The sequence below is a fragment of the Orcinus orca genome, chromosome 9, assembly GCF_937001465.1.
Source record: "Orcinus orca chromosome 9, mOrcOrc1.1, whole genome shotgun sequence".
In the NCBI taxonomy this organism is placed as follows: domain Eukaryota; kingdom Metazoa; phylum Chordata; class Mammalia; order Artiodactyla; family Delphinidae; genus Orcinus; species Orcinus orca.
In genome coordinates, this window is record NC_064567.1 from 79489874 (window position 1) to 79504203 (window position 14330).

General features: G+C 34.5%; 1 protein-coding gene across 1 annotated transcript in view; it reads left to right on the top strand.

The window, feature by feature from the left end:
* The window catches only part of SEMA3E (semaphorin 3E), a 265665-nt gene that overhangs the window by 233388 nt on the left and 17947 nt on the right, over positions 1-14330 (top strand). The window contains exons 12-16 of the mRNA XM_004263414.3: positions 1635-1726; positions 3926-3967; positions 5695-5861; positions 10743-10810; positions 12316-12455. Coding sequence (XP_004263462.1) covers positions 1635-1726; positions 3926-3967; positions 5695-5861; positions 10743-10810; positions 12316-12455 — 509 coding nt within the window. The remainder of the gene's footprint in view (positions 1-1634; positions 1727-3925; positions 3968-5694; positions 5862-10742; positions 10811-12315; positions 12456-14330) is intronic.

Sequence of the window (14330 nt, forward strand, 5' to 3'; positions counted from 1 at the left end):
TATTTGATAAAATTAATCATAGAAAAATGTATGTTATTTTTAAATGAGAAGTCATATAATATAAGTCGAAGAATGTTTTCAGAAATACTTGTTTATTAGATTGACCAAAGCTATTTGAGAGAATTCCAGAAATATCAGGTATATACTTACACTCTCTTGTAACCTATGTTTAATGTAAAGATATTGTTATATTGAACCACAGCTTTTCAGCACAAAGAACATATTTGATAAATGTGTGATGAGTACAGCATTGGAAAATCCCACAAAATAGTTATTTTTCCCCAAATTTACCAGACACTTGCTTTAATGCTATATAGTCCTTATTGCAAAATCACTGGTTGCAAATTGATAATTTGAGTTTCATCTTTGATTTTTACTTGATATAATAATTGTGGGATATTTATAATGTGTGCTTGATATGATAATTTTTGTTCCTTTTAATGTATGATACAGGTAATTGTTATTAGTTTTATTTTAATCAAATTTTATTAACCCAACCGCAAGATTTCATAATTTTTAAACAAATTGCTGAAATACCATAGAAACTCTTGAATCAGAACCTCCAACGTGCTTTTTTTCTCTAAGTTACTTCTAGCCACTACACCAAATCTTTCTTACAAGCAAATTAGCGTCTCATTAAATTTCTCATTGGAAATAACAAGCTCAGAATATCAGGAATAATAAAAATAACGTGGAGTTGTAAAAGGTGAATATAAATTTATAAAATTATTGATAATTATGGAAGCTAAATGGTTTGTACAGGAGGACTCATTATACTATTCTCTCAATAGTGTATGCTTGAAATTTTTATTAAAAGTGTACATAACCAAATTTGTGGTTACTGGAGGTGAAGGGTGGGAGAATTGGATGAAGGTTGTCAAAGATACATACTTCCAGTTATGAGATAAATAAGTACTAAGGATATAATGTACACCATGATTAATATAATTTAACAGTGCTGTATGTTATACATGAAACTTTTTAAGAGAGTAAATTCTAAGAGTTCTCATCACAAGGAAAATAATTCTTTTTATTTTGTGTCTATATGAGATTATGGATGTTCACTTATTGTGATAATCATTTCATGATGTATGTAAGTCAAATAATTATGCTGTATACCTTAAACTTATACAGTGCTGTATGTAAATTATATCTCATTAAAACTGGAAGGAAAAAATAAAGTATATATAGATATAAACATGTTCTATCTATATGCCTATCTATCTATCTATCTATCTATATAAATATATATATATAAATTTCCATAGTGTGTTGCTTGGAAGGTTCCATAAGATTAAAGGTACAGTTTCTTACAGGGAAGGTAGCTTTAGGTAAAAAGTTTTCTTTCATCATACATCACAGAAGAAGCTAGAATAATTTGCCATCTGTCTTATATTTCATTAATTCCAAAAGACATTTTGATTTCTGAACCTTTAACTGGATTTTTGAATCAAATTTTTGAAATAATGAATATGAATATGTAAGTAGTCATATTGTTTTCACTAGCAATGGTTAAATGTTTTGTACATCTAGATTTCAAATCTTATTTGATTTATGGTCTCTCCATTGTTTTTAATTGTTTGAAAACCAGATTGTGACAAAGCTTCTAGTTTATCTCTTTTGTTTTCTCACAGATAATGGAATTGTGCTGAAAGTAATCACGATTTACAACCAAGAAACAGAATCAATGGAAGAAGTAATTCTAGAAGAACTTCAGATATTCAAGGTATTTTTAGTGAAAAATATAGCCAACATTTATGTATTACAGACAGTTGCAAGTGAGTTATAAATAGGAAAAACATTACGTCAGTTTTTTTCTAACAGGTATATTGTGAATTCAGAGTGAATTGAAGAATAATTTAAAATTCTGATACATCTATTTGATTCTCATAGACTGTTCAGAGGCCAGTATTTACCAAGCATGAAAAGAATTTCATTATATGAACTGTGACACAAAGAAATGACACTTATCCCACAAGTGAATTCTAGAATCATTATTGCAATGTATCATCTTGAACAAATTTACTATCGATATAGACAGTTAAAAAATAGCAGTAGATTTCATGTTGTGGACTTTGTGGTATGGTGAGTAGACTGCTTTTTTATGGCATGCAGTTTACACAGAGAATTTACTAAAAGAGAGAAAACTACAAAACGATAATGGAAAGATTAGACATGACGCAAACAATTGTACATATTGATACACACACAGTAAGTCTCAACATTTGTGGCACTTACCGTCTTTGAAGTCACCCTGAACGCTGAATTAATTAGTAATCATTGCTCCTAGGGGAGATACAGGGTTAAGTTCCTGAGAGTCTCTAGTCACGACATTTTTGTCAACTTATCAATCCATAACCTTGTTTTATGTGTGTTTCTGTTTAAAGACACCTTAGTTAGTATACATAGTTGATTACTTAACGTTGAACTTATGGCTAACAGCACTATAACTAATGCCTGAATAAGGCTTATTTAAAACATGTTTTCTTCATAAGGCACATCACAGTCTTTTGGAGCTTAGGAACACGAGACAGCACTTCAGCACTATGCTTAGGGGCCTTTTAATCAGCACAATCACTAACAAAAAGCACAACAGTATGAAAATGGGGCACTAAATAGCCCATGAAAAGGATACCTGTTTACAATATGAGAGCTGAAACAAGAAGGCAGGGTATCACCTTGACCGACGTTATCTGGGAATGTACACGTTGGGCAACTCAGAGATTTTGCCATTCTGAGCACACACATGTCTGTGAATGACTGCGAAACACAAGTATTGATATTGGAGTTACAACTAAATTTTGGCAAGTAAGCAAATGTGCAAGAACACAATCTGCAAGTAATGAAGATTGTGTATGTAGGTGATGAATGTATATGAAAACATTTTTGATGAGAAACAGTTTATTTCGCGTTGGCTCTTCTGGAGATTAGATTCCCCATAGCTATGCACAAAGTTAACCACATTCTTATCTCATCCAGAGCAGCTATGCTTTTGTTTATTTTGCGTATTGGACCTCTGTAAGATTTCATTTCATATTAGGAATCATAGCTCTCATATTAACCACATTCATCACAATGTCTTGTTCATATAAACCCTTAAGAAACATTGTGTTTTGAATGAATAAATGCATGCCTGCATATATGGTTCTGTAGTTTAAAATAGTTTTAAAAATTTAATAGAGAGGATCAGTTTTTCTCTTTCAGAAAATAATTGTTTGAAGGGTAATCATCCACAGAGCGGATCCCACTTGCCTATGGCGTCTCCACTTTCAGAACTGACTGACTTTGTGGTGTCCTTAGAGACACTGTCGTCTCAGTCACCATCCCTAGAATTGCACATAGGCTCTCAAAGTATCCTGTAGATTCATCCTTCCTCTGGTGCAATTCTAAGACAGTGATGATGACAGTGCATCTTTTTCAAAGCATTCTGGGTTCATGGAAATTGAACTCTAAAAAAGTATTTTGTGTAGGCCTGGGTTAAAACAATGAAAGATCACATGGTTTATTGGCAGTAAGACCTATTCAAAGACGTAACTGTTTTACTTCTAATGGTTCAACTTTCTTTATAAGAAAGAACACTCTGACTTTATTATTTTATTTCAAGATATTTGAGTTTCCAGAGCATGAGTAATATTCAAATGCAAACACAAAAATTATAATCCAGAGACAAACTATAAGATGCTTAGATTATTCACTACTTTTCTCATCCACATTTTGTCCTACTCTACTAGAAAATATATTTTAAAAGAAAGCTGTATTTTATTTAAGTGTATTTTCCTTTTGATTTACTAAAATGAAAGCTAGAGACTGCTTGGCAGCAAACAACTCACATACCTAGTATGATTTCAGGTAATTTATAACCACACTAAGGTATGTTTCTACATTTTTATTCCTAAGAAGGAAACGTATCTTTTTAATTTTTCAGGATCCAGTTCCGATTATTTCTATGGAGATTTCATCAAAGAGAGTAAGTTGTGGGGTGGGGGGGTGGTGTGTGTGTGTGTGTGTGTGTGTGTGTGTGTGTGTGTGTGTTCTGTATTATCAGATAAGGTCAAAGGATAGAAAGCTTAAGTATGTGTGCTTACATATTAACAAGTTACAGTTTTAGTCTGACAAAAATACATAGTGGTTTACAGGTAATAGATTTCTTCACTTTCTGGTTTTAGAAAGGTTGACAAGAGTAGGTTTACCTCTACAACCATGATAGGACCTTATTCCATGATTTTTTTTTGGTAATGTTTTTGCAAAAAACAGTGATAATGATGGTAATACAAAAGTGTGTACAATGAAACACAAACCTCTTTTCTACTTTACTGGAACCAGCTTCAGGTGTAAATTTCTTCAGAAGTACTTGTTGCATATATTACCTCATTTATTTATAAATAACCTTTTATGTTTAGGCACATGGGAACATGGGATGTTGATTGTTCTGCTACTTCTACTTTTTACTTAATAACATCTCTTACAGTTTATTCCACATCACTCTATATATATCTACATCACTTTTCTACGTTATATGTCTATGTGCGCTGTTAGTGGGAATGTAAATTGGTGCAGCCACTATGGAAAACAGTATGGAGGTTCCTCAAAAAATTAAAAATAGAACTGCCATATGATCTAGCAATTCTGCCTCTGGGTATTTATCCAAAGGAAACAAAAACACTAACTCAAGAAGGTATATGCACCCCCATGTTCATTGAAGGATTGTTTACAATAGCCAAGGCATGGAAATGAACTAAGTGTCCATCTATGAATGACTGGATAAACAAATTTTATACACACACACATATACATACATATATGCACACACAAGAGTATTATTCAGCCATAAAAAAGGAAGAAATCCTCCCATTTGTGACAACATGAATAAACCTTGAGGGCATTATGCTAAGTGAAATAAGTCAGAGAAAGACAAACACCATATAATCTCACTTATATGTGAACTATTGGCAAACAGCAACAGCAGCAACAAAAACAAGCTCATAGATACAGAGAGCAGATTGGTAGTCACCAGAGGCAGGGGCTGGGTGAAATGGGTGAAGGTTATCAAAAGGTACAAACTTTTAGTTATAAAATAGGTAAGTCCCGGTGATATAATGTACAGCATGGTGATTATAGTTAACAATACTGTATTGTGTATTTGAAAGCTGCTAAGAGAGTAGATCTTAAAAGTTTTCATCACAAAAAAAAATTTGTAGATTTGTAGTGTGTGATGAGGGCGGTGAACTAGACTGTGATCATTTCACAGTGTATACAAATATCGAATCATTATGTTGTACAGCTGAAACTAATATAATGTTATATGTCAGTTGTATCTCAATTAAAAATGCAAAAAAAGACCATTTACTTTTCCAGTCTCCTACTGGACATTCCTATAGATCTTTTAAAAGGACCTACAATGTTAGATGACGAAAGACTCTACTTAGATAATGAATAAAATAGTCAACTTCTTGAGATTTTTGTCAGCCTTGCTCTAGCAATTTTATTACTCATGCATCCAAGCCTGTAAAAGTATTTCAGATCTTGGAGAAAATGAAAGTATCAGTGTTCCATTGTCTGTCTTGAGTAACTGCAGTCATTTAAGTGAGTGTCCACAGAGGCGATTGTGTAGGAATGTGAAAATCCAGGTGTAAGAGCTCAGTGAGAATTCTGCCCATTTCTACTAGTGGCCTCTCTCTTCCTTGATGTCTCTAGCAACAGCTCTATATTGGATCTGCTTCTGCCGTGGCCCAAGTCAGATTCCATCAGTGTGACATGTATGGAAGTGCTTGTGCAGACTGCTGCCTGGCTCGAGACCCTTACTGCGCCTGGGATGGCATATCCTGCTCCCGGTATTACCCAACAGGCACACATGCAAAACGGTGAGACAGAGTCTTCCATGGAATCTTTCCCTTATTTAGAGAAACAAACCTAACACTATTTTCTTCTCTTTTTGTACTCATTCCATGAAAATAACTGTGTTTTTTTTTTTTTTGCTTGTTTCTTTTTAGTGATTTTCCATTTATTCCAAAGTAACTTTGATTTTTTTGTTTTTATATTGGAATATAGTTGATTTACAATGTTGTGTTTATTTCAGGTGTACAGCAACTTGATTCAGGTGTACATAGACTTTAGGTATATCTATTCTTTTTCAGATTCCTTTCCCATATAGGTTATTACAGAGTATTGAGTAGAGCTCCCTGTGCTATGCAGTAGGTCCTTGTTGATTATCCCTTTTATATATAGTAATGTTTATACATTAATCCCAACCTCCTAATCATCATAGTCCTATTTTGTTCATAATATAAGTTTTGAAACATCCACATTTTACTGAAAAATAACTCCCATTAATTATTGTGTAGAGACTGGGCTGAGTAGGCTGCTGGGGTTTTATTTTTCCTCCGGCTTTCAATCAACTCTTCCCCCTCCTGAAACTTTTGCTGCAAGACATGAAACCAGTTTAGATAAACGTAAAATGTGGAAATGGCTAGCCACCCCACACGTGAGGAATTCAAAGACTTAAAAGGAAAATAAATAAATAAATTCTAAAATACATCCTGCATTTGCCCTGTGTCCTCCCGACCAGCTGGTCTTCATTTATTTCATTTTGAAAGTGAATATTTTAACTCCTAGGCAAATGCATGACCTGTATAATTAATGAAATGTGTGATTTAATTCAACACAAATGAAAGGTACTTAAAGACCTCCAAACTCTAATATCGACAATTCAGTGGGGTCATTGCTACTTGTTAGAGAAGGTAAATCCTGGGATTCTTTGAACAGGAGACCTTGAGGTACAGAAAGTATTTTAAAGAATAAGGATCTTCACTCAAGTCAGAAGAAATTGTGCATTCTTTGGGGACAAAAATAAGGGAAAATATTTTTATTATAGAATAAGCAATTATCTTTTTCACTTGATAAAGTGACTAAAGATAATATAAAGCAAAAATATAGACTCATATACAGTTTCCCTACTGAAAAGCAACTTTTATTAATTTCATTTACTCTTGCTCTTTCACTTTGGGCTACTTTTCTTTAAACCTTTTTCAAAATCTAATTTAATCTAATTTAATACAGTTGTTATTTTTCTAAGTTTACATGTATAGTAGAATCTCATTTTTAAAAACACTTAGTCACTCATTCAAATGTTTGTTAATTTGACCTTAGCTAAGTTAACATTGCAATGAGTGTTTAAATATATACTAAGCAGATAGTAAAAAGATGCTTTGAGGAGCTTCCCTGGTGGCGCAGTGGTTGAGAGTCCACCTGCCGATGCAGGGGACACGGGTTCGTGCCCCGGTCTGGGAAGATCCCACATGCCGCGGAGCGGCTGGGCCCGTGAGCCATGGCCGCTGAGCCTGCGTGTCCGGAGCCTGTGCTCCGCAACGGGAGAGGCCACAACGGTGAGAGGCCCGCGTACCGCAAAAAAAACAAAAGATGCTTTGAGAGGACATTTGTGAACTAAATAATTTACCAACTGTATTAAAGAATTGAGTGAATTAATTGATTTTGTACAAATGCTTAATGCTATTTGAAAGCAATTCTTGAGGAATATAGCCATGTTATTAATTGAAAATATTGTTTTATGATTTATTCACTCATTAAGCCAGTTTCTGTACTGTGTTAAAGGGGTATGAATAAACATACACATACACAGGGGTCACAGCCCCCTGTCTGTAGGAAATCAGAACCTGAAGTGGAGAATGGAATTGTAAATAAGGATGATAGCTCACCACTGAGCACTTAGTATGTGTAAGGTACTGGACTAAGTGCAATACACATAACACATTATTTAATTCTCAAAAGAACCCAACCTTTGAGCTCAGTCTTGAAGGTAGAGATATAAGGAGATTCCAGCTAAAGAGAATTAATTGTTTGTACAGAGGCACAGAATGTTCTGGGAAAGCCGTGTAGTTCCACAGGTTAGGAGTGAAGTGGTAGGATCTAAGGGCAGAAAGGTAGTTTTACCAAAAGTAACAATATTATTTATCCTGTTGTTTTTAGCAACAATCAATATGTTTACAAGCCTTGCATCAAATACTTCCGAATAGCAAGGTTTCGTATTAGGCATGCAAGAGCGATGAAGAATTTTAACTGAGCAGTTTCCATAGCTAAGTATGTCTTGGTATACAGTACATCTTGTAAGATTGTACATGCACAAGTTTGTAAGATAGTATTTAAAAGGGTGGACAAAAAGAGTTATTTAGAAAAAGTTAAATGAATAGGCAAAATCATAGACAGGAAGGACTGAGATGCTGGTCAGGAGCCACACTCATAAGTGAATTAGTTCAGTTCAGTGACATGTAATGCAGATCTTCCAGGAGCGTCACTCTTGTGAACCATCACCCACCCCTGGAGGAGAACTTTTTGGATAAGTTCCAGGACATAAAGGGAAAATAGTTTGCTTTTATAGCAGATCGTTTTTGCTTCAGATCTGACTAGCAGCAGAAATTGAAAACTGGTCATTAAAATAAATACCCTTCTGTTCACGGAGTGAAAATGAATCAACAGAGGAAAAACATTAATTCACAATTCAAACCACTTGTTTAAAATAGTCTTCCAAAATACACTATAATTTCTAGAGCTAGGTCTTTTTCTTCCCCCTTGCTCTTGTATTCCGTCTATTTCCAGCATTCTCTTTAAAAGTTTCCAAGAGGCAAGAGATATAAGAAAAATATGCGACTTGGAGAATAAACGACAACTTTGCTTAACCTTTCTAAAACTCCTGCTTTTAATACACTCTTTTTTAAATGCTGAAGTAAAGAACAGCTATTTTAGGATAGTATAAAGTGAACTGAAGCTTTGTTGGAGAATGTGATATCTTTCTTTTTAAATGCATGTTTCCAGTGATTTTAAACAAAATTTGTGTACACCTATCCACAATGCTTATCTAGTCTTAGCTGATTGTAGTTCCCTTTATTCTCAAATCATCTGTATAATAAATATGATACAATATCATTTCTGCAAAGTGGAACCTATTTCCCATTTCACTGATTTATTCCTGTTCCATTATTCATTATTCCTCAGCAGGCTTGGGATTCCCAATACCAAAGCAATACTCAATGAAGTGAGGAATTAACAGCAGCCTTTTATTCTCATTTAGAGCTGCTATCAGTTGTATAATAGATGTTAACACTAGTATAAAATAATATAGAGGTCTAAAACTTTTAAATTTTGCTCCTTACTTTTCTGTCAATGTTCATTTTCAGTTTAGCTCCGTAGAATGATCCGTGTGGCAGTTTTAATCTTAACTTTCTAAATAGATCCGTAGAATGATCCGTGAATGATCCGTGTGGCAGTTTTAATCTTAACTTTCTAAAATCTCAGGTCTTTAGGTAAGGTTTTCTAATCCACAATCTATCTTTTTTTAAACATGCTTTCGCACACAGATCATAATCCTAAAAATCAATTGGAAATATTCTTCTGTCCTGGCTTTCAATATAGGGAAATACTTAAATGGTTGTTTAAGTATTGCATTCTTAACTAGGATCTGAACTCATGTGTGAGGAAGCACTCCATCTCTTGAAATAACGTTCCAATATCACTATTTGGTGAACTTGAGGAAAAGCTAGAATGAAAAAAAAAAATTGAGACTGGAATTTAGGGGTCCGTTAGCCCAATTTTATTTTACGAAGGAAGACGCACAGAACCAGGATAGGCAAGGGGTATGTATAAGTTCATGCGGCACATGAGTGGTGGCGTTGGGATTTGAATCTGGTTCCCTTTTCCAAATTTTATCATCGCATATGGTTAAAGCATCTCTTTATCAGTCTGGAAGTCTCAACCGTTTCCCTCTGGGGTAAAACTTCTGTTTTGCCTTCTGGTTTTCCCTCAGTCCTGAAGATATGCCATGATTTAGAGAAGCAAGTAGTAGTTTCTGCTTTTATTGTAATACTTCTGTTTTTATCTCAAATCTGAATTAATAATCTGAAGATCTTGATTTTTAGCTTCCCAGTACTAATAATGATAATTTCCATTGTTTAATCCCTGAGAACAGTGCTTACAAATTTGAAACATGGTATATATTCTGGAATTCTTTTTCCATGGACAAAGAATATTGTCATTTGTCAATTATATGTCTAAGCGAACTATAAAACATGAAAATATACTAGAAGCGTATTTGCCTTTTAGAGGCAAATTGAGGAGAAGTACAATATTTCTTGAGTTCTACTATATGTAAGACATCCTGTTAAACAGGTAAATGCACCATCACATTCAATAGAGGCATATACTTTCTAAATGTTATAACTGAATAAAAGTAAATTGAGTATATTATTAGTTTATTTTTATTTGCAGTCATATTGATCATGACGTCTGTAGAACAAAACATTTAGATCCAAATACCTTTACTTAATGCACTTTAATATAGATAGGACTTTTATGCATTTCTACTCAAATAGGTAGTCTGCTTCAAATCCCATTGTCTTTATCTGAATACATTCTTTACCACCCAAGACACTCATTTTGAACTAGAAGACTTCTTGTTTAACTAAATTCTTAACGAAATGTAAAGAGAACCTTCTTAAATTATAATCAAACTCATGTGATGATTTAAAAAACAGTTTTCTATAGATCTTATCCATTGAATAACATTCAATGGAAATATGGAAAACTATGAAACTTGGATTGTATCCTGGTTTTGTATGACTGATCAATTTTTTCAGTAGCAGAATACTACTTGAAACTTTAATGCGGTTGGCTATCTTTTAACGTCTGGAAAATTGAAATCTGAACATCTCCTAAATGCATTTACTTACTTTCAGGCGGTTCCGCAGACAAGATGTTCGGCATGGAAATGCAGCTCAGCAGTGCTTTGGACAGCAGTTTGTCGGTAATCCATAGAAAATCGATTGCCATGGGTTTCTTAGAGTGTGCACTGAAGATAAACTGTCAGCTTCTTAAACAGGGTCCTTGTTTTCTTGGTGATTGATACACACTAGAACAATGTTCCTGAAAGTATTCTGGTTTTCCATGTAGTTACGATTTTGTGCATTTGATATATAATCTTTCCTAATTAGGAAAACGTTTTACCTACCCGCCAAGCTTTATTGTTAGAATTCAAAAAGGGGACTCCTAGAACAAAAATGCTGCATACTTTAGGTGACAGTTGCCACAGTGATTTGCAGGATTTATTTCACCAGTTCAACCCTGGGAATATCTTCACCGTGTTTTTATAACTTACAGTAATTTTATCAAGAGTGATCTAACTTGAATCAAGTCACCTACTAAGCGTTGGATAGAATAAAGTGAAAAACTTGGACTCTTTCACTGGGTTTCTGATGAAAAGGGGTAGGTGGTCCAATGTGTAAAGGAAGAGAGAAAATTTCAGCTGTAGACAAATGTAAAGAAGTCAGACAAGACAGAAAACCACTGTCCTGACTCTTTACACCATCATGGTGGTTGGTGAACAGGCTGTGCTCACCAGGAAGCGACAGAGGGAAGGGGCACCATGATTGGGAGACCAGAGATATTTATACACAGATCCAGAGATTGTGGTCCCGGATCAGTTTGCTAGACCCCAGGCTGATTCTGGATTTGATGCAAGATGTAAGCCTCTGAGAATATTAGCTAGAGAAAGGTGGCATTATAGTTTTAGGAAAATTTAGGGGTCAGTTTTGAATGCAAGGAGGACTCAGACATAGAAAAAAAAATCCTGGGATCTAGTACTGAATTTGATCTTGGTTAAAACAACAAAAAATAAATCTACTTTCTTTTATTCGAAACTGCACTTAGGTATACTTGCCTCTATGCCCATTTGAGTTCAAGTTCAGTGAGAGCCTTTCTGGGCCAAAATACAGATTATAATCAAGAAGCTCTGGTTCACAAAGTCCTTAGTTCAGTTTCGTACTCTTTTCTTCCTTCAGGAGCCCCGTATCTGGATAAGTGCAGTCCATTGTCAAGATAACGCTCACACTTTTGTTTGTGTAGTGCCATATCTCCTTGATTTCTGCTCTCTGCTTTTGGTTGTAATCATGAATTTTAGTTCTATGCCTTGCTTAATTGTTTGGTGCTTACGTTGCCCGCTTTATCAGTGGATGTTGCCACTGATTTTCCATGAATTTAACACTGATGCACCATCTTACCTATCTGACTGTTACATCCTTTGGAACCAAACTCCCAGTTACTTCTTTCTGTCTCACTCCATAGCCTGCTGTGCCTTGTTAATGCCTAGATTTTGGTGTGCTACTCTCCCTACATAACTCCTGTATAGAAATTAACAATGAGTAATAAAAGTTATTCACTTTGCTATAGGGGTCTGAATAAAGAATCTTTTAAAAAATACTGTTTACCAGTAAAATCAAAGTCTCAAGGCTGATGTTAACATTTATGTTATAGGGGATGTTTTGGATAAGACTGAGGAGCGATTGGCCTATGGCGTAGAGAACAACAGTACTTTGCTGGAATGTACCCCGCGATCTTTACAAGCAAAAGTTATCTGGTTTGTGCAGAAAGGCCACGACACAAGAAGAGAGGAGGTAATTCATAGCTGCACATTCACACCGTGGTGTCTTGCGTACAGTGTGCCATCAGTAAATAGATGATGCTTTATTTGGGTACTTAAAAATTAAACAATCTATTGTGCTGTACCTGTCATTTTAAAAGTGGGTTTTTTTTTTATTATGTGTGATTTATATAGATATAAATATATATGTGTATATGTATAGGTATATGTATATATAAAGGTTTTTAAATACATATACATGTAGATTTTTATATACATCTATATATTTATAGACATATAATTTTATAGACATATATAGACATATGTCTATAGACATTTATAGACATATATAAATAAATTATGTATGTATGTATGTATAAATAAAATTTGGAACCTAGAATTAGATTTTAACTTAGGAGCTTTTTTCGGCTTCATGATTTTAGTGTCATGTTGTAAAATTATAGTCTCAAATTGTATCACCCAAGGCAATGTTTCAGAAAAATAGCGAAATTAAACACCATTATCACATACATCTTAGACACATAGATAATAGAATTGAAACAACAGTAGCAGCGACATTAAACCAGTTGTTGATAAAGCTATTAAATCATATGTGAGACATCAACTCAGGGGTTCCACTGTTGTCTAAAAAACAGGCATGAGCTCTTTTATCCTTCTAAGCAGGTTTAGTGGTGGAGATTATATTTCTATAATTATCTAACTAATGAGAGAGGAACGAGTTGGGCTGCTTTTACTGATGGAAGACTAGGCAGCATTTAAAGCACACATACAGAACAGGCTGGTGGCAAACACTGTATAGGTGCATGCGGGTCTAGGGAGCTGGTTTTATGTAGGGAGGGGTCAAGGCTGTGAAGCATGTAAAGCTTAGGGAAGGCAGATAAAGCATTGTTGATGTGGGCGTTGAACTTAATTTTTACAAAAATGGAATTAGAAAAATAGAAAATAGAAGAAAATTTGGTTATATTAAAGGGTGATAGACTTGGTGAATACTGGGGAAATGGTCCTTAGTAAAGAGAGGGTTACAAGTTGAATAAGGGGAAGAAATTCTAGAGGCCTGCCTTAGGACACAGAGGACAGCTAATAGGTACTCATAAGATAGTGAGTCAGGAAAGTCTGTACCTCATTTTGACGCTGGAGACGAAACCTTTGTCATCGGAAGTTTAAATGACTGATTCTACATGTAGAGCACAATTACATTTTATGCCTTTTATTCCCCTAGCCTGTTGTGAAACTAAAAACCCAGCATGTTTTTGGTCGAGAATCATAAAGTACATTCTGGGAACTGACTAAATTTCTATATCCCGTGTTCCTGGGATAGCTATTAGAGAGGAAGATGATACCTCAACTTAACAAAGACTATTAGAGATAATATAGAAAGGCAATCAGGAGAGGAAAATTCTCCTAAATTTTCATGACATCATAACAATAAATACATGTCCAAAAAAGTTACAGTACATTGCACTGAAATAAATTATTGATTTAGTACTGAAGTATTTTCCATTGCACAAATCTGAGATAAAACTGGTTTTTAAATTCCATTGTAACTGACTTGGCAGGAGAGGACCTGGGAATATTCTATAGTTCTTCCAGTTGAATGGCTTCAGAAGACAGAGAAGTAATTCTTTCATCAGTAGTTTTCTTCACTCAGTATGTTCTGTTTCTGATTTGGAACTTAGTGTAATCTGCCTCATTTGGAAAACTTTACCAAATCATTTTGACGTGCTGCATCCAGTAGTGTTCAATTTTAAGTTTCTTTATCATGTTAATATAATCTACTTCTTTTTCCACAAATTTTAGTCCCTATTTTCAACTACATTCAAATTTCCCTGGTATATTTACTGGTACTAGAAATTTTGAGTTTACTCTATGCATGACAAGTGGTATCATA